The sequence below is a fragment of the Oncorhynchus mykiss genome, chromosome 15, assembly GCF_057628025.1.
Source record: "Oncorhynchus mykiss isolate SJ-2025 chromosome 15, ASM5762802v1, whole genome shotgun sequence".
Lineage (NCBI taxonomy): Eukaryota > Metazoa > Chordata > Actinopteri > Salmoniformes > Salmonidae > Oncorhynchus > Oncorhynchus mykiss.
In genome coordinates, this window is record NC_143036.1 from 19019675 (window position 1) to 19047036 (window position 27362).

At 43.2% G+C, this 27362-nt stretch overlaps 1 protein-coding gene across 2 annotated transcripts in view; it reads left to right on the forward strand.

The window, feature by feature from the left end:
• scn5lab (sodium channel, voltage gated, type V-like, alpha b) overlaps window positions 1-27362 on the forward strand; it is a 191241-nt gene that overhangs the window by 36919 nt on the left and 126960 nt on the right. Inside the window, exons 4-8 of one of the 2 annotated variants that reach the window (XM_090199463.1) lie at window positions 4762-4851; window positions 9895-10023; window positions 12762-12853; window positions 18551-18793; window positions 24423-24486. In XM_090199463.1, the coding sequence (XP_090055589.1) occupies window positions 4762-4851; window positions 9895-10023; window positions 12762-12853; window positions 18551-18793; window positions 24423-24486 (618 nt within the window). Of the gene's footprint in view, window positions 1-3270; window positions 4852-9894; window positions 10024-12761; window positions 12854-18550; window positions 18794-24422; window positions 24487-27362 lie in introns of those variants that run through there. The other variant, XM_090199462.1, reaches the window with a different exon arrangement.

Sequence of the window (27362 nt, forward strand, 5' to 3'; positions counted from 1 at the left end):
CTGCTCTCTCTCACTATCATAATTGAGCCGTTGGTATTGCCTTGCTGTCTCTCACTATCACTATTGAGCCGTTGGTATTCCCTGCCGTCTCTCACTATCAGAATTGAGCCGTTGGTGTTGCCTGCTCTCTCTCACTATCAGAATTGAGCCGTTGGTATTGCCTTGCTGTCTCTCACTATCATTATTACACTAAATCAATGAATGCGAGGAACACAGGCCTAGACTTGTCCTCTGCCTCATGTGCATTAAACTCATCTTAGAGGTTGTACTCCAAAACAGATTTCATCTAAAGCTGTCACTGACTCATAGACTCAGTGGATGGTTACTGTTAGGTTATGTATAGACTGGATGGTTACTGTTAGGTTATGTATAGACTGGATGGTTACTGTCAGGCTCTATATATAGACTGGATGGTTACTGTTAGGCTCTATATATAGACTGGATGGTTACTTTTAGGTTATGTATAGACTGGATGGTTACAGTTAGGTTAGGTATAGACTGGATGGTTACTGTTAGGCTCTATATATAGACTGGATGGTTACTGTTAAGTTATGTATAGACTGGATGGTTACTGTTAGGCTCTATATATAGACTGGATGGTTACTGTTAGGCTCTATATATAGACTGGATGGTTACTGTTAGGCTCTATATATAGACTGGATGGTTACTGTTAGGCACTATATATAGACTGGATGGTTACTGTTAGGCACTATATATAGACTGGATGGTTACTGTTAGGTTATGTATAGACTGGATGGTTACTGTTAGGCTGTGTATAGACTGGATGGTTACTGTTAGGCTCTATGTATAGACTGGATGGTTACTGTTAGGCTCTATGTATAGACTGGATGGTTACTGTTAGGCTATATATATAGACTGGATGGTTACTGTTAGGTTATGTATAGACTGGATGGTTACTGTTAGGCTGTGTATAGACTGGCTGGTTACTGTTAGGTTATGTATCGACTGGATGGTTACTGTTAGGTTATGTATAGATTGGATGGTTAATGTTAGGTTATGTATAGATTGGATGGTTAATGTTAGGTTATGTATAGATTGGATGGTTAATGTTAGGTTATGTATAGACTGGATAGTTACTGTTTGGCTCTATATATAGACTGGATGGTTACTGTTAGGCTCTATATATATATACTAGATGGTTACTGTTAGGTTATGTATAGACTGGATGGTTACTGTTAGGTTATGTATAGACTGGGTGGTTACTGTTAGGTTATGTATAGACTGGCTGGTTACTGTTAGGTTATGTATCGACTGGATGGTTACTGTTAGGTTATGTATAGATTGGATGGTTAATGTTAGGTTATGTATAGACTGGATGGTTACTGTTAGGTTATGTATAGATTGGATGGTTACTGTTAGGTTATGTATAGACTGGATAGTTATTGTTTGGCTCTATATATAGACTGGATGGTTACTGTTAGGCTCTATTTATACTAGATGGTTACTGTTAGGTTATGTATAGATTGGATGGTTAATGTTAGGTTATGTATAGACTGGATAGTTATTGTTTGGCTCTATATATAGACTGGATGGTTACTGTTAGGCTCTATTTATACTAGATGGTTACTGTTAGGTTATGTATAGACTGGATGGTTACTGTTAGGCTCTATATATATATATATACTAGATGGTTACTGTTAGGTTATGTATAGACTGGATGGTTACTGTTAGGCTCTATATATATACTAGATGGTTACTGTTAGGTTATGTATAGACTGGATGGTTACTGTTAGGTTATGTATAGACTGGATGGTTACTGTTAGGTTATGTATAGACTGGATGGTTACTGTTAGGTTATGTATAGACTGGGTGGTTACTGTTAGGTTATGTATAGACTGGATGGTTACTGTTAGGTTATGTATAGACTGGATGGTTACTGTTAGGTTATGTATAGACTGGATGGTTACTGTAAACTCAGTCAAGTGTTTTTTTGTTCTATTTTTAACCTTTATTTAATTAGGAAAGTCAGTTAAGAACAAAATTCATATTTACTATGACGGCCTACCCCGGCCAAACCCAGACGCACCCTATGGGACCCCCACATCACTCCGGATGTGATACAGCCTGGATTCGAACCAGGGACTGTAGTGGCACCTCTTGCATTGAGATGTAGTGCATTAGACCACTGCGGGAGCCCGAAATGATGAAGTGATGCTGTAAATCACAACCTAACAACACCGTGTTTTTTTCTCAGAGGATTCGGGAAGCCCCTATAGGAATGGGATTTTACTGTAGTGACCAAGGCCATTGTATAAGGTATCCATAGTAATGGGAACGGTATTGGAATGTTGATGGTCCCTGTAGCTATGACACTCAGTTACCCATCATCCATTGGTAGCCCGGAAGTGAGTTTTCTACATGATGTTATGCCATAATTATTTTTAGTTTGGACCAGAGCTTTAGTTCTGTTTTGCCCCCCAACACAATGTAGGAAGGCTGCTCCCCCACCAAGACAATGTAGGAAGGCTGCTCCCCCACCTGCCCCCCCCCCCCCTCCTCCTCCACCACACTCCCCCTATTCCCCTCTTCCTCCGCTGAGCCCTGCTATAAATATCTGGAGTGGTGTTTGCGGGTGTTGAGAAATACTAGGCTACCCGGACACTTTGCTCTTGTCAGCCCGATAAGCGGGTGGAATAGGTCATCTCTAAAGGTGTTTTGGGCGCGGGGGGGTAGGATAGGGTAGGGCGGAGGGGCCAGAGCTAACCCTCTTCTCATATACCCTATGGGCCCCAAGCAAGGGTCTGCCTCCAGTCCACCCACCTGACACCTTGGCCTGTCGCTATGGTGCCAGGCGGGGGCGGCTCTGACACAGAACCAGAGTCTTCCCAAGATGAGATGTCATAGCTCTGCAATGAAATAAGAGGGCTGGGATTGAGGATTTAGAACCGTATGACTGCTCTGCCTGATAGCTGTCAAGACGGCAGCATGAGCAATCACATACTAAAATATGTACCGTACATCAATCACATACACAGAACACACGTACACACACGCACATGATTCTTCGTCGGCTTGTCCTTTAGTGCGTGTGCCTATCTCTCTGTTCATGCCAGTGTCATGCCTGTATGTGTGCATGTATGAGCTGAGAGAGTGGTGAAAAGCGTTCCCTTTGAGGCCACGTCACAGATGCCATGTGTCCTCACGATTGCTGATTACCCAGGGGTCCTTGGGCCAGGGTACATGTTTGATTATTAACTAGGGATCAATGAGGTTGTAGCCACTACACACTTACTTTAAAGTGGGTACAGCACTACAAAGCTGTGATTGAAGTCATCAAAGCGAGAATATATAATATATGCTGTAGATTAAGCCGTCAGAGACCTAAGTAAGCATTCTGTAAAAGGATGAGAATTCATGCAAAAGCTTCCGCCGAGATATGCTTCAACGACTCACAGTAGGCTCATAAAAAAAATCATCTGTGTACATTTTTCTAGCAATTTATTAACAAACCCTGTGATTCCAGGCTCTAGCAGCTTTTGGCAGCAGTCTGATTTGTACATAATGCTGAAGTTGACTTTCTCATTAATAGTGTGGGTGCTCTGGAAGACTCTGTAGAGCCAGGGTGCTTATGGTTATGGTGACTAATTTGAGTAAAGTGCTGTCTGTGAGTGTGGGAATTTGAACGCGCCGTCATAGTAATGCTCAGGCAAAGGGACTTATGACACGGAAGCCATTATTTTGACACCTCAGTTTTGGTAGGGGAGTCATTTGATTGTGTAACTGACCAGGGATTCAAACTCTAGTTGCCTGCTGGTAGCCCTCTGACCTAAAGCCTAAGCACAAGGTTACTCATTACAAGGGTTTTTCCGAACAACCTGTAAATACAAGCAACAATAAGAAAGCAGAACGTTCTCCCATACGAATAGCCTAGACCATTTCCAACTACAAATGCAAATGAGGGACAATTTATTCTATCGGGAGATGTTTGATAGACAGATATCAACGGATCAACATTGAAGTACAGAGAGAAATCAACTGATCACAATCTTCTAAAATATAGGCCAAATTGAAAATTGGGGACAGGAAATCAACTTTCAAGTCACCTACTCAATTCCCCCTCACTAGCTGTGTTGAAGTTGCATATTTAATCCGTTTTTTAATAGGCAGTTTGGGTTCCACTTGCCACTCTCCACACAGCAAGGCGGATGTTTTAATTTTGCCTATGGAGTGAGAAGGGAGGGGGGAGTGGGAGGATAATGCTATTAGCACCATGGTGGCCAAGGCTAACCAACAGCTGAGGTATAATTTTTGCCGTTAATTAGCTTTCGCCCCAGCAAATAGTTAGAATATTTGTTCTGTGCTTGCTCTTTGCCCCTGTGAGTATTTACAAGAGATTTACTTCTTACTTTGGACAGATATTTCTATAGTATGTTTATTATTTCAGATCATTTTGAGTAATTTGGTTTCCTAAACATAGAAAATATTTAAACTATTAAAATGTACACTACACGCCTACAGTACATGCAGAGATGGTTTCTCAGCCTAGGCTTCACATACGGTATAATTCTGTGTCAATGTAGCTTTTAATCACTGCAATAGTATGTAACAACAATGTTGTACTATTACACAATTTTTTTCTTTCTTCTATTCACTCAGTAGAGTGATATGACAGCAGGCAAACCAAACCTAAATGGGATACTTGGGCATAAATAATCACTACAAATGCATATTCAGAATAGTACTGTGTCAATTTATGTATATGTTGTTATTGAATCGACCATTTTCCTTAACCAAGGGCACGTTATTCAGTCTGTTCATAATGTGCACTATTTTGACCAACTGTTGCTTCATGGCCATGTCGGAACCAGCGTATTGGGCCAAGTATGTTGAGTAAGTATGCCTTGTTCACCCATCATCTCTGTCTCTCAGCATTGATGCTAGCTTCTTCTGTGAATTCTCTCTGTGTTCTTCTTGCTGTTCCCTCAACCCTCTTTGACTGTATTGATCCTCTGTGCCCTATGTGTCCTGATGTAACGCTTTGCCAGGTGTTTGTTGCCTTGCCAACCACAATTAGCAAGTAAGTTCACGATTTTAGTGTACCCGGCTAATTTGCTAATTGCACTCTTGCTATGCTACATCGGAATGAACAACCATGGTATGGGTGTCACATACCGTTTATACATTCTTTCATTAAAGGGATTCATATTCCAACCAAACACTTTGATAAACAAACAATTGAAAGCAAAATCAATGATGGAATGGGAATTATCATTTAGTTGAATCTTTGTCTATCTCTCTCTCTCTCTCTCTCTCTCTCTCTCTCTCTCTCTCTCTCTCTCTCTCTCTCTCTATCTCTCTCTCTCAGAGTCAATCATTCACAGTATAAGTTCATCTCACACAATGGATTTGCTGTTAGGCAGCGGCATGTGTTGTATGGATAGAGGGGATTTGACCCACAGACATGCAACCAACGTAGTCTAGTCTGCCATGTTGTGATAAGCAACTGCCCTTTCTTTGAAACAGTCCAAGAGTCCAAAACCAGAGTACACTCTTAGAAAAAAAAGTGCCATCTAGAACCTCAAAGGGTTCTACAGCTATCCTCAAAAGAGAACCCTTTGAATAACCCTTTTTGGCTCTAGGTAGAACCCTTTTGGTTCCATGTAGAACCATTTTGACAGAGGGTTCTACATGGAACCCAAAGTGGTTCTACATGTCCTATGGAGACAGCTGAAGAACCCTTTTGGAACCATTGTTTCTAAGAGTGTAAGCCCTCCAAGTTTACCTTTAATGAAGACAGTCTTTCAGACAATGGAATCTGCACAGTCAACAACGCACTACCAATCGGCACGATCTGTAGCATGCAATGACTCCCAGTCAGTCACAGTCTACCTTCTTAACCTTACAGTCAGTAACAATGACAAAGACTAAAAGGAATATGGCTGTGCACTTCCTCCGAATGATGCATCCTCCATCCCAATCTCTGTTGCCTCTGAAGAGTCTCTCTCTCTCTCTCTTAATTTATTTTATGTTACAATGAAGTGACACACTGGATTTTAATGCCCATTCTTGTCTTGATGACCTGCTTAACTCATCAAGGAGCACTGCTGTCAAAGAGCTTGTTGTCTGTGTCTTCCCTTCTGCTTCTCATTCTTACTGTCCTGTGACTCGGTCTCTTCCTAAAGCTGCTACATGTCTCTGTCTTTAACCTAAAGCTGCTACATGTCTCTGTCTCTAACCTAAAGCTGCTACATGTCTCTGTCTCTAACCTAAAGTTGCTACATGTCTCTGTTTCTAACCTAAAGCTGCTACATGTCTCTGTCTCTAACCTAAAGCTGCTACATGTCTGTCTCTAACCTAAAGCTGCTACATGTCTCTGTCTCTCCCTAAAGCTGCTACATGTCTCTGTCTCTCCCTAAAGCTGCTACATGTCTCTCTCTCTCCCTAAAGCTGCTACATGTCTCTGTCTCTCCCTAAAGCTGCTACATGGTTCTGACTCTCCCTAAAGTTGTTACATGTCTCTGTCTCTAACCTAAAGCTGCTACATGTCTCTGTTTCTCCCTAAAGCTGCTGCATGTCTCTGTCTCTCCCTAAAGCAGCTGGATGTCTCTGTCTCTAACCGAAAGCTGCTACATGTCTCTGTCTCTAACCTAAAGCTGCTACATGTCTCTGTCTCTAACCTAAAGCTGCTACATGTTTCTGTCTCTAATCTAAAGCTGCTACATGTCTCTGTCTCTAACCTAAAGCTGCTACATGTCTCTCTCTCCCTAAAGCTGCTACATGTCTCTGTTTCTCCCTAAAGCCGCTACTGTCTCTGTCTCTCCCTAAAGCTGCTACATGTCTCTGTCTCTCCCTAAAGCTGCAACATTTCTCTGTATCTAACCTGAAGCTGCTACATGTCTCTGTCTCTAACCTAAAGCTGCTACATGTCTCTGTCTCTCCCTAAAGCTGCTACATGTCTCTGTCTCTCCCTAAAGCTGCTACATTTCTCTGTATCTAACCTGAAGCTGCTACATGTCTCTGTCTCTAACCTAAAGCTGCTACATGCCTCGATCTCTCCCTAAAGCTGCTACATGTCTCTGTCTCTCCCGAGAGCTGCTACATGTCTCTGTCTCTCCCTAAAGCTGCTACATGTCTCTGTCTCTAATCTAAAGCTGCTACATGTCTCTGTTTCTCCCTAAAGATGCTACATGTCTCTGTCTTTCCCTAAAGCTGCTACATGTCTCTGTCTCTAATCTAAAGCTACTACATGTCTCTGTCTCTCCCTAAAGCTGATACATGTCTCTGTCTCTAATCTAAAGCTCTTACATGTCTCTGTCTCTAACCTAAAGTTGCTACATGTCTCTGTCTCTCCCTAAAGATGCTACATGTCTCTGTCTCTAATCTAAAGCTGCTACATGTCTCTGTCTCTCCCTAAAGCTGCTACATGTCTCTGTCTCTAATCTAAAGCTGCTACATGTTTCTGTCTCTCCCTAAAGCTGCTACATGTCTCTGTCTCTAATCTAAAGCTGCTACATGTCTCTGTCTCTAACCTGAAGCTGTTACATGTCTCTGTCTCTCCCTAAAGCTGCTACATGTCTCTGTCTCTCCCTAAAGCTGCTACATGTCTCTGTCTCTCCCTAAAGCTGCTACATGTCTCTCTCGCTCCCTAAAGCTGCTACATGTCTATGTCTCTCCCTAAAGCTGCTACATGTCTCTGACTCTCCCTAAAGTTGTTACATGTCTCTGTCTCTAACCTAAAGCTGCTACATGTCTCTGTTTCTCCCTAAAGCTGCTACATGTCTCTGTCTCTCCCTAAAGCAGCTGGATGTCTCTGTCTCTAACCGAAAGCTGCTACATGTCTCTGTCTCTAACCTAAAGCTGCTACATGTCTCTGTCTCTAACCTAAAGCTGCTACATGTTTCTGTCTCTAATCTAAAGCTGCTACATGTCTCTGTCTCTAACCTAAAGCTGCTACATGTCTCTCTCTCCCTAAAGCTGCTACATGTCTCTGTTTCTCCCTAAAGCTGCTACATGTCTCTGTCTCTCCCGAGAGCTCCTACATGTCTCTGTCTCTAACCTAAAGCTGCTACATGTCTCTGTCTCTCCCTAAAGCTGCTACATTTCTCTGTATCTAACCTGAAGCTGCTACATGTCTCTGTCTCTAACTAAAGCTGCTACATGTCTCGGTCTCTCCCTAAAGCTGCTACATGTCTCTGTCTCTCCCTAAAGCTGCTACATTTCTCTGTATCTAACCTAAAACTGTTACATGTCTCGGTCTCTCCCTAAAGCTTCTACATGTCTCTGTCTCTCCCGAGAGCTGCTACATGTCCCTGTCTCTCCCTAAAGCTGCTACATGTCTCGGTCTCTAATCTAAGGTTGCTACATGTCTCTGTCTCTAATCTAAAGCTGCTACATATCTCTGTTTCTCCCTAAAGATGCTACATGTCTCTGTCTTTCCCTAAAGCTGCTACATGTCTATGTCTCTCCCTAAAGCTGCTACATGTCTCTGTCTCTAACCTAAAGCTGCTACATGTCTCTGTCTCTAACCTAAAGCTGCTACATGTCTCTGCATAAAGCTGCTACATGTCTCTGTCTCTCCCTAAAGCTGCTTCATGTCTTTGTCTCTCCCTAAAGCTGCTACATGTCTCTGTCTCTAACCTAAAGCTGCTACATGTCTCTGTCTCTCCATAAAGCTGCTACATGTTTCTGTCTCTCCCTAAAGCTCCTATATTTATCGGTCTCTCCCTAAAGCTGCTACATGTCTCTGTCTCTAACCTAAAGCTGCTACATGTCTCTGTCTCTAACCTAAAGCTGCTACATTTCTCTGTTTCTAACCTAAAGCTGCTACATATCTCTGTCTCTCCCTAAAGCTGCTACATGTCTCTGTCTCTAATCTAAAGCTGCTCTATTTCTCTCTCTCCCTAAAGCTGCTACATGTCTCTGTCTCTCCCTAAAGCTGCTACATGTCTCTGTCTCTCCCTAAAGCTGCTACATGTCTCTGTCTCTCCCTAAAGCTGCTACATGTCTCTCTCTCTCCCTAAAGCTGCTACATGTCTCTCTCTCTCCCTAAAGCTGCTACATGTCTCTCTCTCTCCCTTAAGCTGCTACATGTCTCTGTCTCTCACTAAAGTTGTTACATGTCTCTGTCTCTCCCTAAAGATGCTACATGTCTCTATCGCTAACCTAAAGCTGCTACATGTCTCTGTCTCTAACCTAAAGTTGCTACATGTCTCTGTCTCTAACCTAAAGCTGCTACATGTCTCTGTTTCTCCCTAAAGCTGCTACATGTCTCTGTCTCTCCCTAAAGCTGCTACATGTCTCTGTCTCTCCCTAAAGCTGTTACATGTCTCTGTCTCTAACCTAAAGCTGTTACATGTCTCTGTCTCTAACCTAAAGCTGCTACATGTCTCTGTTTCTCCCTAAAGCTGCTACATGTCTCTGTCTCTCCCTAAAGCTGCTACATGTCTGTCTCTAACCTAAAGCTGCTACATGTCTCTGTTTCTCCCTAAAGCTGCTACATGTCTCTGTCTCTCCCTAAAGCTGCTTCATGTCTCTGTTTCTCCCTAAAGCTGCTACATGTCTCTGTCTCTCCCTAAAGCTGCTACATGTCTGTCTCTAACCTAAAGCTGCTACATGTCTCTGTCTCTCCCTAAAGCTGCTACATGTCTTTATCTCTAAAATAAAGCTGCTACATGTCTCTGTCTCTAACCTAAAGCTGCTACATGTCTCTGTCTCTCCCTAAAGCTGCTACATGTCTCTGTCTCTCCCTGAAGCTGCTACATGTCTGTCTCTGTCTCTTTTCTATTGGTTTCTTTCTTCTTTAACTGCACTCTGAGTCGGGGTACCATGTGGAGGAAGAAGAGCAGTGTTTTGCTCCTCACCCTAGCTAATGCCATTTCCTGCTAATGTTTTGACCTTTTGTTCCCCCTTCCCTTACCCCATACACCCGCCCAGGTACACTTTCACTGGAATTTACACGTTTGAGTCATTGATAAAGATTCTGGCGAGGGGATTCTGTGTGGGGCCATTTACCTTCCTGCGGGACCCATGGAACTGGCTGGATTTCAGTGTGATTGTCATGGCGTAAGTATCTCTCTTGCTACAGTAGACCTCTCTGTATTGCTCCTGTTAGTGTCTGACTTCATTTTAACCTACTTCCTTTTAACCTGCCCTCTCCTTCCTTTTAACCTGCCCTCTCCTTCCTTTTAACCTGCCCTCTCCTTCCCTTAAACCTGTCCTCTCCTTCCTTTTAACCTGCCCTCTCCTTCCTTTTAACCTGCCCTCTCCTTCCTTTTAATCTGTCCTCTCCTGCCTTTTAACCTGCCATCTACTTCTTGTTAAGATGTCCTCTCCTTCCTTTTAACCTGCCATCTACTTCTTGTTAACCTGTCCTCTCCTTCCTTTTAACCTGCAATCTACTTCTTGTTAAGCTCCCCTCTTCTTCCTTTTAACCTGTCCTCTCCTTCCTTTTAACCTGTCCTCTCCTTCCTTTTAACCTGCCCTCTCCTTCCTTTTAACCTGCCCTCTCCTTCCTTTTAACCTGCCCTCTCCTTCCTTTTAATCTGCCCTCTCCTTCCTTTTAACCTGCCCTCTCCATCCTTTTAATCTGTCCTCTCCTTCCTTTTAATCTGTCCTCTCCTTCATTTTAGCCTGCTCCCTACTTCTTTTTAAACTGTCCTGTCCTTCCTTTTAAGCTGTCCTTCCTTTTAAGCTGCCCTCTCCTTCCTTTTAACCTGCCATCTCCTTCCTTTTAACCTGCCATCTCCTTCATTTTAAGCTGCCCTCTCCTTCCTTTTAACCTGCCATCTCCTTCCTTTTAACCTGCCCTCTCCTTCTTGTTAAACTGTCCTCTCCTTCCTTTTAAGCTGTCCTCTCCTTCATTTTAAGCTGTCCTTTCTTTTAAGATGTCCTCTCCTTCCTTTAAAGATGTCCTCTCCTTCCTTTTAAACTGTCCTCTCCTTCCGTTTAAACTGCCCTCTACTTCCTTTTAAACTGCCCTCTACTTCCTTTTAAACTGCCCTCTACTTCCTTTTAAGCTGCCCTCTACTTCCTTTTAAGCTGTCCTCTACTTCCTTTTAAGCTGTCCTCTCCTTCCTTTTAACCTGCCCTCTACTTCCTTTTAAGCTGTCCTCTCCTTCCTTTTAAGCTGTCCTCTCCTTCCTTTTAAGCTGTCCTCTCCTTCCTTTTAAGCTGTCCTCTCCTTCTTTTTAACCTGCCCTCTACTTCCTTAAAATATTGATTTTGGCCTTTACTACTAAAACCCATAGAAACGCATTGAATAACACATTAATAAATGTCAAAACAGGACAGTAAAAAAAAAAAGTAAATACTTACTCGACTACTGGAAATCCCTGTTATACTTCACTATACTTCAATTCTCTTTCTTTTTTAACCAATAGATGCAGTGCAAACTTTTACTTCCAACATTTTAGAATGCAACCTGAATTTAATGACCAATTACCGAAGTTCTTACTCTTCAAATGTTACATTTTGCTTTGGTGGTGTGGGAGTAGAAAGCACCTTAAACTGCTTTTGATAATAATAATAATTTTGCTCCTGACTTTCTACTGTGGATGGTCTAAACACTGAAGACATACGGCACCTTTTTTCTAAGGGAACAATTTTGAACATCCCCACTGTGCATTAACTGACTCACCTGTGAGAAAACCGTGTTTGAAGTAGAACTGTAGGTAAGGTGCCAAAGGCTCAGGCAGTTTCCTAGTCACCCATAACAGCCTCTAAACCAATGACAGATTGTCAGATAGGGGACCTTAACCAGAAGCAGGTTCCAATGGAGTCATTAAGGATGCCTCCAGAGATTGGATTAAATCCACCTCCACCCCCCCCCCCCCCCCCCCCCGATGAAGTGTTGATTTCTCGTTTGGCTCCTGCAGCTTTATTTCCAGTCGACCTTGAACTGGAAGCCTCTGTGGGGTCAGATGGATATTTAGCAGGACAGGGACACATCAGTTACCGACCCCCGCTGCCCTCCCACTCGTGTTGACAGACAGGCCACCTTCCTTCCCGCCGTTGGCTTTATTAAATCCAGACTGATGACCGGGAAATGGATACCCCCCCCCACACTGATAAATATCCACACCCCCAACCCTGGGTGTTCCCATGGAAACGGAGTGCATGCCATGTTAGCTATGAAGCTTTTGGAAAACTCACCTCAGAAATGTAATAGGGAATGGAACCACTTAGGTCCAGGAGACTTAACATACCTCATATGAGCAGCACATGGACTGGCACCATATTAGTTTTTCACATTTTTCTGGAGTCTCTTGATGTGGAGACATACTAACAGCACACATAACTGTAAAAATCTGGAAATATCTATACCTTGCTGTTTCTGTCCTGTTCTCCAGGGAAAGCTTCACTAAGAGGCAGTGCTTAGCCTGCAGTTGTCTTTACGTTTTTTTTTTGGTGTTTGACCAAATAACTGTAATTTGATCCTGCAGGTTGCTAACCGAATTTGTTAAAGTAGGCAATCTCCAAGCACTTCGAACATTCAGGGTCCTCAGAGCATTGAAAACTATTTCAGTAATCCCAGGTAAGAGGGAGTCTCCCCTTGTGCTGCAGTGTTACCAAAAAATGGGTTACATTGTCTATTTTCCAGTCCACATACTGTTACTGTACTGTACATGCCCCTTCACCCTCTTCCTCCTCTCTGTCCAAGCCAAAGCCATCCTCTCTGACCCTTGACCTCAATCCAAGCCCTCCCCCCTCCCCTCTATTCCAATCCCGGCACATTCAACTGTTGTGTTTTGCCTGTCGTCGGTGCTTTGTCATTGTGTCTGCTTGACTTTCACTTGTTGCAGATATGTTACTGAGTTTGTGGACCTGGGCAATGTCTCAGCCTTACGGACGTTCAGAGTCCTACGAGCACTGAAAACTATCTCAGTCATCCCAGGTGAGAAGGGAGTTTCAAACACTAAGACACCACCCACCGTTGGAAGAACTAAACCCCGGCTACGTTCCAATATGTCTACACTAGCACCCTACTGTACTTAGGATGAAGCAATGTATTGGGCATGCACCCAAAGTGGCCTGCTAGTGTGGGTATTGGAACAGAGTGCCTTGTCATTCCCTTTTTGTTTCCGGTTATCAAACTAACCTGTGAGTGGAAATGAGACCTTTGAGTTGGGCAACGTCTGATTCAAAATGGAGGATTCTCACATTTTAGATTCTCATGGAATATGTTTGCCCATAGTACGTTTTAAGTTGTATTAGGCATATGTACGCGATATACGCATGGTTTACATCACCGTACGAAATGCGTACCTGCAGGTTCCTTCTCGACAATTCAACAACAATAAGAAAAAAGAAAAGATAAGAATACAAACATAAAGGAAATGGATCAAAAGAATATAATAAATATTTTAGCATAAGTATAATCAAGGAAGGCACAAATTATAGTCCAACATTAACACATGTATTGGGGAAGGGAGGGATGTGGGGGCAATGTATAACCTGAGCAGTAGAATAAGAGTCTGGTAGCAACCGTTGTGTTGTCACTTCAAATTCATTTTCTATTTAGATGTATGTATGCCATTCATTTGTGAAAAATACAAATCTAGTTTCTTTGAAGGCGTAGTCATGCATCAATGCTTGCATCCACATGCTGTATGCAAACACTTCTCTATAGACATCAACATAGTGAATATATAGTCCACAGATAAAGCTTCAACATGACATCTGGCCTTAAGCCCAAGGATTATGTTACCTCGTTATCTGACTCAACAGGTCTCATTCACCCTTAGTGTTTAACAGGCATGGGTATAGTCAAATACCACTTTGTATGGTAATAATATCTCCATTCACAACAGACGCTCCCATAGGAAGCAGGACATACAATCCATTCAGACTGGATCTCTACTCAAATAGGACTAAATCCCTTGCTTGGATGAAACAGGTGTAGTACCCTTAGCAACACATAGTGCAGTATATATCTGAGCAGGGCCCTTTATGTAAACCTACAATGCATAACCTGTCCACTTGATCTGGCCAGGGAAAAACCCTGGACCCTACTTTTTACTTGACTTGTTTTATTTTATTTCACCTTTATTTAACCAGGTAGGCAAGTTGAGAACAAGTTCTCATTTACAATTGCGACCTGGCCATAGGCTATAGGACCTAGATTTCTAGATTTACCTGGTAGGTCACTTTTGGATGATCTGTACCATACAGTAGCTACCCGGCATCTACTCTGCAGGGGCTAACTTCCATCAGTCATGGCCCATGTATTCCACTTCTTCCTGTTGTCAGGTGCTGTTGAGACACATGGTGAGTCAGGCTCTTCATGGCTGACCTCCTTTGGCCCACACCATCTTCTGGAAATGCCAGACTGGAAGTGAAGGTTTAGAGACTGAATTCCTCTCAGTGTTCATACTGTACAGCAGTCTGGCCCCTCACACTACCTTTAATCCAACACAAATCCTGGCCAAATGGGAATCGGGATAGTAAAGTAATAGCATAGGATCAGATAAGCTAAATATAGTTAGCTAGGGAAAAAATGCTAGAAAATCTTGGAAATGCTTTGGGAACATTCTGAGACAGGGTTCAAGTCAAAATGTCAGTCAGTTATTCAGTCAGTTAGTCAGTTAGCCAGTCAGTCAGTTAGTTTGTCAGCCAGTCAGTCAGCCAGTCAGTGAGTTTGTCAGCCAGTCTGTCAGTTTGTCAGACAGCTAGTCAGTCAGCCAGTCAGCAATTCCGTTCAGTCAGTCAGTTAATTTGTCAGTCGGTTAGTTTCTCAGTCAGTCAGTTAGTTTGTCAGCCAGTCAGTCGGTTAGTTTCTCAGTCAGTCAGTTAGTTTGTCAGCCAGTCAGCTAGTTTGTCAGCCAGTCAGTTAGTTTGTCAGCCAGTCAGTTAGTTTGTCAGCCAGTTAGTTTGTCAGCCAGTCAGCTAGTTTGTCAGCCAGCCAGCCAGTCAATCAGCCAGTCAGTCATTCATTCAGTTAGTTTGTCAGCCAGCCTGTCAGTCAGTCAGCCAATCAGCCAATTAGTTAGTTTGCCAGCCAGCCAGCCAGTCAGCCAGTCAGTGAGTTTGTCAGCTAGTCAGTTAGTTTGTCAGCCAGTCAGTGAGTTTGCCAGTCAATCGGCCAGTCAGTTTGTCAGACAGTTAGTCTGTCAGCCAGTAAGCAATTCTGTTCAGTCAGTCAGTTAATTTGTCAGTCGGGTAGTTTCTCAGTCAGTCAGTTTGTTTGTCAGCCAGTCAGTTTGTTTGTCAGCCAGTCAGTTAGTTTGTCAGCCAGCCAGTCAATAAGCCAGTCAGTCATCCAGTTAGTTTGTCAGCCAGTCAATCAGTCAGTTAGTTTGTTAGCCAGTCAGCAAGTCAGTTAGTTTGTCAACCAGTCAGTTAGTTTGTCAGCCAGTCAGTCAGTCAGCCAGTCAGTTAGTTTGTCAGCCAGTCAGTTAGTTTGTCAGTCATCAAGTTAGTTTGTCAGCCAGTCAATCAGTTAGTTAGTTTGTTAGCCAGTCAGCAAGTCAGTTAGTTTGTCAACCAGTCAGTTATTTTGTCAGCCAGTCAGTCATTTGTTTTGTCAGCCAGTCAGTTAGTTTGTTGTCCAGTCAGTCAGTGTCAGCCAGTCAGTTAGTTAGGTTGTCAGCCAGCCAGTCAGTCAGCCAGTTTGTCAGTCAGCCAGTTAGTTTGTCAGTCAGCCAGTTAGTTTGTCAGTCAGCCAGTTAGTTTGTCAGCCAGTCAGTTAGTTTGTCAGCCAGTCAGTCAGTTAGTCAGTTAGTTTGTCAGCCAGTCAGTTAGTTTGTCAGCCTGTCGGGTAGTTTTGTCAGCCTGTCAGGTAGTTTTGTCAGCCAGTCAGTTAGTTTGTCAGCCAGTCAGTTAGTTTGTCAGCCAGTCAGTCAGTTAGTCAGTTAGTTTGTCAGCCAGTCAGTTAGTTTGTCAGTCAGTTAGTCAGTTAGTTTGTCAGCCAGTCAGTTAGTTTGTCAGCCAGTCAGTTCGTTTGTCAGTCATCAAGTTAGTTTGTCAGCCAGTCAATCAGTTAGTTAGTTTGTTAGCCAGTCAGCAAGTCAGTTAGTTTGTCAACCAGTCAGTTATTTTGTCAGCCAGTCAGTCATTTGTTTTGTCAGCCAGTCAGTTAGTTTGTTGTCCAGTCAGTCAGTGTCAGCCAGTCAGTTAGTTAGGTTGTCAGCCAGCCAGTCAGTCAGCCAGTTTGTCAGTCAGCCAGTTAGTTTGTCAGCCAGTCAGTTAGTTTGTCAGCCAGTCAGTCAGTTAGTCAGTTAGTTTGTCAGCCAGTCAGTTAGTTTGTCAGCCTGTCAGGTAGTTTTGTCAGCCTGTCAGGTAGTTTTGTCAGCCAGTCAGTTAGTTTGTCAGCCAGTCAGTTAGTTTGTCAGCCAGTCAGTCAGTTAGTCAGTTAGTTTGTCAGCCAGTCAGTTAGTTTGTCAGTCAGTTAGTCAGTTAGTTTGTCAGCCAGTCAGTTAGTTTGTCAGCCAGTCCGTTAGTTTCTCAGCCAGTCAGTTAGTTTGTCAGTCAGTTAGTCAGTTAGTTTGTCAGCCAGTCAGTTAGTTTGTCAGCCAGTCAGTTAGTTTGTCAGCCAGTCAGTTAGTTTGTCAGCCAGTCAGTCAATTAGTCAGTTAGTTTGTCAGCCAGTTAGTTAGTTTGTCAGCCAGTCAGTTAGTTTGTCAGCCAGTCAGTTAGTCAGTTAGTTTGTCAGCCAGTCAGTTAGTTTGTCAGCCAGTCAGTCAATTAGTCAGTTAGTTTGTCAGCCAGTCAGTCAGTTAGTCAGTTAGTTTGTCAGCCAGTCAGTTAGTTTGTCAGCCTGTCAGGTAGTTTTGTCAGCCTGTCAGGTAGTTTTGTCAGCCAGTCAGTTAGTTTGTCAGCCAGTCAGTTAGTTTGTCAGCCAGTCAGTCAGTTAGTCAGTTAGTTTGTCAGCCAGTCAGTTAGTTTGTCAGTCAGTTAGTCAGTTAGTTTGTCAGCCAGTCAGTTAGTTTGTCAGCCAGTCCGTTAGTTTCTCAGCCAGTCAGTTAGTTTGTCAGTCAGTTAGTCAGTTAGTTTGTCAGCCAGTCAGTTAGTTTGTCAGCCAGTCAGTTAGTTTGTCAGCCAGTCAGTTAGTTTGTCAGCCAGTCAGTCAATTAGTCAGTTAGTTTGTCAGCCAGTTAGTTAGTTTGTCAGCCAGTCAGTTAGTTTGTCAGCCAGTCAGTTAGTCAGTTAGTTTGTCAGCCAGTCAGTTAGTTTGTCAGCCAGTCAGTCAATTAGTCAGTTAGTTTGTCAGCCAGTTAGTTAGTTTGTCAGCCAGTCAGTTAGTTTGTCAGTCAGTTAGTCAGTTAGTTTGTCAGCCAGTCAGTTAGTTTGTCAGCCAGTCAGTTAGTTTGTCAGCCAGTCAGTCAATCAGTCGGTTAGTTAGTTTGTCAGCCTGCCAGTTCGTTTTTCAGCCAGTCAATTAGTTTGTCAGCCAGTTAGTTAGTTTGTCAGCCAGTCAGTCAATCAGTCGGTCAGTTAGTTTGTCAGCCTGCCAGTTCGTTTTTCAGCCAGTCAATTAGTTTGACAGCTAGTCAGTTAGTTTGTCAGCCAGTCAGTCAATCAGTCGGTCAGTTAGTTTGTCAGCCAGTCAGTTAGTTTTCAGTCAGTCAGACAATTAGTTTGTCAGCCAGTCAGTTAGTTTGTCAGCCAGTCAGTCAGCCAGTTATTTTGTCAGCCAGTCAGTTAGTTTTCAGTCAGTCAGACAGTTAGTTTGTCAGCCAGCCAGTCAGTCAGCCAGTAAGTCAGTCATTATTTGGGAAGCGTCTGTTGTCAATGACCATACATTGTGAATTTTTCGGTGCACTCTCGAAAAGAAACAAGACAATGTTTCTTTCTGTAGAGGTTAGTTCGTTTTTGTTAGCTTTCTTTGTATTTTGAATGCCGTGTCGGTGTCTTCAGTTTCTGTGTGGCCTTCTTGCTTTTAATGTTCTGAATTTGTAACTGTACAGTTTATTTCATCCATGTCATGGTTAGTATTATTAGTGATGGGCACTGATATGAAAAATCTATATCAATATTGCAAGTTCTTGCTTACTGCCCATTGAATGTTCTGGGGGCCTAACCTAGCCAACCTGTTTGAACACAATGGGAAGCTCGTTGATGGCCCATCAGCAGGCAGTTAATCTAAGTTGAGAGCCTGTGAGAGGGCTTTATGCCTGCAGAAACACTAATGTTTCCTCTTTTACATAAAAGTGTGGGTTAACAGCAAGGATAAGCCAATATCACGATGTGCCTTGCTCATATCGATTACAAACTATATTGATATCATATCGAATTATCGATATTGGTGCCCACCACTAATTATTATCGATAGTGAGTCGTTGTGTTGTTCCTTATACAATTATTGTAATTTTTGTAACTTGTTATACAGAGTAATGCACTGTAGTTAAGTCACTGTAAACAAGCCCCACTATACAGTATGTAATTGTAAAAAGTAAGAGACCACTAACTTCCAGAATTTTTTATAATTATTTTTGTTAAATGTTTAAATTACATATACATAATAACCATTTTCAGTTATTAGATCTAAAACAGTTCCTTATGATTAGACAGAACTAGCTAACCAAAGATAGCTTATATTTATGTCAATTTCTATGACCATGTGTGTGCGTGCTGACCTATTGACCTTGGGCAGGCCTGAAGACCATTGTGGGCGCGCTGATCCAGTCGGTGAAGAAGCTGGCGGACGTGATGATCCTGACCGTGTTCTGCCTCAGTGTGTTTGCCCTCATTGGCCTGCAGCTCTTCATGGGTAATCTGCGGCAGAAGTGCGTCCGCAGCACAGCGCACTGCGTCAACAACACCCTCAACACCAACACCACCTTCTTCTGCAACAACCGGACGTGGCCCTCGCTCAAAGACTTCATCGCAGACGAAGGTGAGCGCTGTGCGCCAGTTAAACACCTGTTTAATGAATGAATGTATCATTTAGTCAAAAAGGCTGACCCTATTGAGAGCAAAGATCCCTTTTGCGAGAGAGACTCTTTGTATAGGGTGGCTTAGGGCTAAATGCCCCCCAGGGTTAAACACCCCCCTCCTGTAATTCACATCATTTCCTGGAGACCACTAGTCTTTCCCTGGTGGCCACTAGTCTTTCCCAGGAGGCCACTAGTCTTTCCCTGGAGGCCACTAGTCTTTCCCTGGAGGCCACTAGTCTTTCCCTGGTGGCCACTAGCCTTTCCCTGGAGGCCACTAGCCTTTCCCTGGAGGCCACTAGTCTTTCCCTGGAGGCCACTAGTCTTTCCCTGGAGGCCACTAGTCTTTCCCTGGAGGCCACTATTTTTTCCCTGGAGGCCACTTGTCTTTCCCTGGAGGCCACTTGTCTTTCCCTGGAGGCCACTTGTCTTTCCCTGGATGCCACTAGTCTTTCCCTGGATGCCACTAGTTTTTCCCTGGAGGCCACTAGTTTTTCCCTGGCGGCCACTATTTTTTCCCTGGAGGCCACTAGTTTTTCCCTGGCGGCCACTATTTTTTCCCTGGCGGCCACTATTTTTTCCCTGGAGGCCACTTGTCTTTCCCTGGAGGCCACTTGTCATTCCCAGGAGGCCACTAGACTTTCCCTGGATGCCACTAGGCTTTCCCTGGAGGCCACTAGGCTTTCCCTGGATGCAACTAGTATTTCCCTGGAGGCCACTAGTTTTTCCCTGGAGGCCACTAGTTTTTCCCTGGAGGCCACTTGTCTTTCCCTGGAGGCCACTTGTCTTTCCCTGGATGCCACTAGGCTTTCCCTGGATGCCACTAGGCTTTCACTGTAGGCCACTAGGCTTTCCCTGGATGCCACTAGGCTTTCCCTTGATGCAACTAGTCTTTCCCTGGAGGCCACTAGTCTTTCCCTGGAGGCCACTAGTCTTTCCCTGGAGGCCACTAGTCTTTCCCTGGAGGCCACTAGTCTTTCCCTGGAGGCCACTAATCTATCCCTGGAGGCCACTAGTCTTTCCATGAGGCCACTAGACTTTCCCTGGATGCCTCAAGTCATGCTCAACTAAAAGTGTAATCTGTCTCATCTCAGCTTTGTAGATCATCCCAACAAACAATATTGAGGTACATTGATTGAATATTTTGGCATTTAGAAAAAGTGATATTTATCTAATTTAATGAAGTTAGATCTATGAACGTTTCATATACAGTACCAGTCAAAAGTTTGGACACCTACTCATTTAAAAAAAACTATTTTCTACATTGTAGAATAATAGTGAAGACATCAAAACTATGAAATAACACATATCAAATCATGTAGTAACCAAAAAGTGTTAAACAAATATAACAAACATATTTTAGATGTTAGATTCTTCAAAGTAGCCACCCATTGCCTTGATGACAGCTTTGGAAACTCTTGCCATTCTCTCAACCAGCTTCATGAGGTACACCTGGAATGCATTTCAATTAACAACTGTGCCTTGTTCAAATTTGATGTGTGAAATTTATTTCCTTCTCAATGCGACAGTCCATCAACAACGACAGTCCATCATTACTTTAAGACACGAAGGTCAGTCAATGCGGAACATTTCAAGAACTTTGAAAGTTTCTTTGAGTGCAGTCGCAAAAACCAGCAAGCGCTAGGATGAAACTGGCTCACATGAGGACCGCCACAGGAAAGGAAGACTCAGAGTTACCTCTGCTTCAGAGGATAAGTTCATTAGCGTTACCAGCCTCAGAAATTGCAGCCCAAATAAATGCTTCACAGAGTTCAAATAACAGACACATCTCGACATCAACTGTTCAGAGGAGACTGCACAAATCAGGCCTTCATGGTTGAATTGCTGCAAAGAAACGACTACTAAAGGACACCAATAAGAAGAAGAGACTTGCTCGGGCCAAGAAATACAAGCAATGGACATTAGACTGTGGAAATCTGTCCTTTGGTCAATGAGACCAAATTTGAGATTTTTGGTTTCAACTGCCATGTCTTTGTGAGATGCAGAGTAGGTGAACAGATGATCTCTGCATGTGTGGTTCCCACCGTGAAGCATGGAGGAGGAGGTGTGATGGTGAGGGGGAGCTTTGCTGGTGACACTGTCTGTGATTTATTTAGAATTCTAGGCACACTTAACCAGCATGGCTACCACAGCATTCTGCAGCGATACACCATCCCATCTGGTTTGCGCTTAGTGGGACTATCATTTGTTTTTCAACAGGACAATCAATGATCCAACGCACCTCCAGGCTGTGTACGGGCTATTTGACCAAGAAGGAGAGTGATGAGGTGCTTTGTCAGATGACGTGGCCTTCACAATCACCCAACCTCAAGCCAATTGAGATGGTTTGGGATGAGTTGGACAGCAGAGTGAAGGAAAAGCAGCCAACAAGTGCTCAACATATGTGGAAACTCCTTCAAGACTGTTGGAAAAGCATTCCAGGTGAAGTTGGTTGAGAGAATGCCAAGAGTGTGCAATGCAGTCATCAAGGCAAAGGGTGGCTACTTTGACGAATCTCAAATGTAAAATATATTTGTGTTTGTTAACACTTTATTGGTTACTACATTATTCCATATGTGTTATTTCATAGTTTTGATGTCTTCACTATTATTCTACAATGTAGAAAATAGTAGAAATAAAGAAAAACCCTTGAATGAGTAGGTGTGTCCAATATTTTGACTGGTACTGTATAGAAATCTTACCAAAACTGAAAATAGACATTTCCCTTAAATTACCCTATTAGGAGACTGAAAATCGATTTTTGAGGGGTAAAAACCATACTACAAAAAAACGAAATGTTTTGTACTCGATAGCTTTTTGCCAAAAATTAGAATACTCTATATCAAATCAAATCAAATGTATTTATATAGCCCTTCGTACATCAGCTGATATCTCAAAGTGCTGTACAGAAACCCAGCCTAAAACGACAAACAGCAAGCAATGCAGGTGTAGAAGCACGGTGGCTAGGAAAAACTCCCTAGAAAGGCCAAAACCTAGGAAGAAACCTAGAGAGGAACCAGGCTATGTGGGGTGGCCAGTCCTCTTCTGGCTGTGCCGTGTGGAGATTATAACAGAACATGGCCAAGATGTTCAAATGTTCATAAATGACCAGCATGGTCCAATAATAATAAGGCAGAACAGTTGAAACTGGAGCAGCAGCACGGCCAGGTGGACTGGGGACAGCAAGGAGTAATCATGTCAGGTAGTCCTGAGGCATGGTCCTAGGGCTCAGGTCCTCCGAGAGAGAGAAAGAAAGAGAGAAAGAGAGAATTAGAGAGAGCACACTTAAATTCACACAGGACACCGAATAGGACAGGAGAAGTACTCCAGATATAACAAACTGACCCTAGCCCCCCGACACATAAACTACTGCAGCATAAATACTGGAGGCTGAGACATGAGGGGTCAGGAGACACTGTGGCCCCATCCGAGGACACCCCCGGACAGGGCCAAACAGGAAGGATATAACCCCACCCACTTTGCCAAAGCACAGCTCCCACACCACTAGAGGGATATCTTCAACCACCAACTTACCATCCTGAGACAAGGCCGAGTATAGCCCACAAAGATCTCCGCCACGGCACAACCCAAGGGGGGGACCCCAACCCAGACAGGAAGATCACATCAGTGACTCAACCCACTCAAGTGACGCACCCCTCCCAGGGACGGTATGAAAGAGCCCCAGTAAGCCAGTGACTCAGCCCCTGTAATAGGGTTAGAGGCAGAAAATCCCAGTGGAAAGAGGGGAACCGGCCAGGCAGAGACAGCAAGGGCGGTTCGTTGCTCCAGAGCCTTTCCGTTCACTTTCTCACTCCTGGGCCAGACTACACACAATCATATGACCCACTGAAGAGATGAGTCTTCAGTAAAGACTTAAATGTTGAGACCGAGTTTGCGTCTCTTATATGGGTAGGCAGACCATTCCATAAAAATTGAGCTCTATAGGAGAAAGCCCCGCCTCCAGCTGTTTGCTTAGAAATTCTAGGGACAATTTGGAGGCCTGCGTCTTGTGACCGCAGCGTACGTGTAGGTATGTACGGCAGGACCAAATCAGAGAGATAGGTAGGAGCAAGCCCATGTAATGCTTTGTAGGTTAGCAGTAAAACCTTGAAATCAGCCCTTGCCTTGACAGGAAGCCAGTGTAGGGAGGCTAGCACTGGAGTAATATGATCAAATTTATATTCCCTGCCACTGATACAATGTAATTAGACATATGCAATAGCTTGGGCCTGCCTAAAGTTTTGGTGATGTTGAGCTTTTACTCAAGGCTACGTGTGTTATTAACGTGTGATATGATATGTGAAGTATCCTCGAAATATGAAAAAATTAACAACACTAGAGCAGTAGATTATATGTTAGTGTATAAGATTAACATGCTGTAATATAGACCTGGTTTCAAACAATATTTGAAATCTTTCAAATACTCTCAGTTTTTGCTTTAACCTGCCTGCAGTGCCACTTGGACAGAGTTTGCACTTTTGGGACTCTTCCATTGATTCCATTGCGCCAGCCAAGCGTAATCAAACACAGGTAAAGTATTTGAACGATTTCAACTAGTTGAACCCAGGTCTGGCTCACATGCTGTTGTACTGATTGATGTTTCCTAACTGCACTAATATGGTCATGTTGTTGGTCGTGGGTCTCTTAGCTTTGGGTAAGTCTTACAGTTGTTTTGTGACAGTGACGTCAACCAAACGTTACATGCAGCCATAGCATAACATGTTTGCAGAGGATAATGTGTATCCTAGAAAACGGCCCACACAGCAGTTGTTTGAGGCTCATTATGGACACACAGGACATGGCAGTGTTCTGTTCCATTGTCCTCTGTACTGACCTATCCAAACAGGCAATAACAGAGACAACCCTGCAGCGATGGGATTACTAGGGTCCACCCTCACCAACACAAATCATTGCGTGCTAACCTTTGCTGCACAACACTGACGTGGCACAGATGTTTAAATGGACTGACGTTCCTCTAATAGAGAATGATTGTCACATGACGAGACCACATGACGCCTGACCATCATGATGTAATGATAGTAAACACCACAGCCAAACAAACAAGGCAAAAAAAAGAACAGCTCAATATTGTTTCCTAAGATTGCATCTATAATTGTTTCTTTAACACAGCAACAATGCATAGCTCATTTTTTTTTTAAAACACACACTTGTCAAAATGTAAGACTCATCTTTTTTTGTGGGAGTCGGCAGCAACTCAGTTACTGGGTTCTGCCATGCTATTCATTCATTCACCCTCCCTTCAACTTCAAGCAGGCTCCGCTACACATCACATCACCAGGCTACTGGTCCCTAAAAGCTCGGGGGAAACACAAAACAATAACATTTTCTTAATTTGATAAATGATTAAAATCCTACATCCAGTGGGTTGTTTAAGGGTGGGATGATTTGAGATCGGTGATTAATATAATACAGTCAATAAACAACTTTCCCCAAGCAGGGCATTCTGGTCATAAGGTCTGAGTACCTACCATTGAAATACTTTTAACCTTGAGATGCTAATGCTTTTGGGCACATTCAGCAATACTGGAGCAATGTAATCAACAACAAAAAAAATATTTCTCCCCTTTTCAGACAACTACTACAAAGTGGAGGGAGCTAAGGATGCCTTAATATGTGGGGACGGGAGTGATGCTGGGTAAGTGACACTGCTCTTTCTCCTCGTTCTATTGCTAAAGAAAATGACAGTGAACAATAGCCAATAAATATGAATGTGCATCACTGTGAAGAGAGGTTAGTGCCACTCTGTATGTGTTGTAGCCAGCTCCCCTCTTGTTGATCTTGTTTGGCATGGTAAGGAACAAAAACAGAGAAGGGTTGGCGAAATACCAAACAGACCGGACCACCAGGCTAGTGTGACGGTGGCTTGTACTGTAGATGGTTTAACCATAGCCTCATGATCCATAGCCTCATGAACCTTAGCCTCATGTTGTATGCTCTAGTCTAGTACATGCTGTTGAGCAGTACCAGAGGATGTCACAAAGGCACCCTGAGGTTAGGGTTTAGGTGGCTGAGATGATGCCTGTCGCTGTGTGGCTAAGTCAACAGAGATAGCCTGGCTCTGAGGGTGTGAGTCAGCAAGACGGAGTGATGGTCGACTGATGGCGACTCAGCTGCCCTCAGGCTGTAGAGAGACGACACCATGGGCTTATCAACCACCATCCATCCTGTGAGAGCCAACAAGCTAGTGGGCCTTGACAGTGACTTTAACTATGGTTGCGTTGCTAATATGCCAGAATTGGTTTCCTCAAACTATGCTTGATGAGTAAGCTTGCATTGGACGGGAATACGTGTTAGCACTAATGTGTGTTTAGGCTTTAGCTCAGAGGGATAATGCATTTTTGAGTCATGCAGATTGACACTGGTGCGCTACACAGTAGGCTTGCAGATCCAAGAAGGACCGAATCCCACAGTTTTTTGTAGATATTCTTGCTGTCATGATGCGTGCACCCCAAGTTATATAGCACAGTTGGAGTAATGTGTATAGAAGTAAGCCCAGCTACCCCATTGAGGAGATGCAAAGATGAGCCAAGGGACCTAATTCGGGGAGAAAACAGGATAGCAAAAATATGCTTTTAGCCATACCACCCTGGACACGCCTGTTCAGGGTTGGGCCTGGTTAGTACTGGGACGGGAGACTGCCTGGAAATACCCGATGCCGTAACCAAAAAACTATAATATATATACAGTACCAGTCAAAAGGTTGGACACACCTACTCATTCAAGGGTTTTTCTTTATTTTACTATTTTCTACATTGTAAAATGATAGTGAAGACATCAAAACTATAAAATAACACATGGAATCATGTTGTAACCAAAAAAGTGTTAAACAAATCAAGATATATGTTATATTTGAGATTCTTCAAAGTAGCCACCATTTTCCTTGTTGACAGCTTTGCACATTTTTGGCATTCTCTCAACCAGCTTCACCTGGAATTATTTTCCAACAGTCTTGAAGGAGTTCTCACATATGCTGAGCACTTGTTGGCTGCTTTTCCTTCAGTCTGCGGTCCAACTCATCCCAAACCATCTCAATTGGCTTGAGGTCGGGTTACTACATGATTTCATATGTGTTATTTCATAGTTTTGATGCCTTCACTATTATTCTACAACGTAGAAAATAGTTCAAAATATGGAAAAACCCTTGAATGAGTAGGTGTGTCCAAACTTTTGACTGGTACTGTATATATAAAATAAGTAAGCCCAGCTTATAAATAGTAATTTAGTTCAACTAATAACTTTGGTGTGTGTCACTTTGACATTGGATAATCTTCATGTTTTAAGGATTGGGGCCAACAAAAAAATGTATAATAATATCTCAGAAAATAATGGTAAATTTACAATTCCTTAACATATCTCCCACATTCACTGAAGTGAAACGACATTGACCTCAACCCAAAACGGATGTATTCTGGACCAGGATTTGGCAATTGGGAGAACATGCATGTTGCATGGCTGGGGGTAAATCACCAAATGTGTCGGCTCATCACCCTGGCCATGAGTGTGACATGCTAGTACCCGGCTGCCCTCTGGATGACAGTATGAAGGGTTGAGCCATGGGAGACTGCAGTTAGCATATCAACATGTGACCTCTGACATCACCTGTGTACTGTGTACATTTTAGGACACCCAGTGGCAATTGTATCCATAGAAAGAAGGCGGGCCTGAACACAACTACACTGAGCATGCAACAGTGAAAAATGTGTCCATGAAGTGTGGCATCTTTCTTAGCCATTAAGCAACAACATGATAGTCACTTTCAGGGAGGATAAAGGGGGCATCTTTAATATTCGTCAAGTTAACATCAGATGGCAACTTTCCGAATCATTCTGATGTTGTTCTGAGACATTCTGAATCCCATTCTCAGCCCAACTACTCATCAAATTAATGTACTTTACATAGACATGGAATTAATGAATGCCCTCAACACTAGCATGACCCGTCATGCCAACGCTCTAATCCTGTAACGCCAAGTGATTTTGGAGCAACGGGCAGGAGTGGCAGGATAGGAGTGCCAGGGCTAAGATCTAGGGTTTTACAAAGTAAATAATACCCATCTGTATTCTGTTGGGTGCCAAGCTCTAATGTGCCCCACGGTTTCCATTTTGCTCCAACCACAAACACAGACAAAATAGTCCCCACTTTCAATTTAATCTCCTACTTTTATACTTAGAAAATAATGATGGAAAATGAATACCAACAACATTTCATCCATGTCTTTTCCAGGAACTCACACAGGAAATCACACAGGCAGTCTCCATCAAATGAAAGCCTCTTCCAATGCCCTCAATGTCGCATGATGCTAGCTCATGCTTTCAACACCCCCCCACCACAAAGGGTTAAAAATGTTCTTTAAAAAGCTGCTGTAATTGATACTGGGATATTTCAACATTCTAATCTCCCCCCTCCCTCTTTTCTTTTAAAAAATTCCTGTGAGACTGGGAATCTATTGAAGATGTAATGGAAAGTAGGAAAAACATACGGGTTGTGTGTTATTGGGCGAATGCCTAAAGG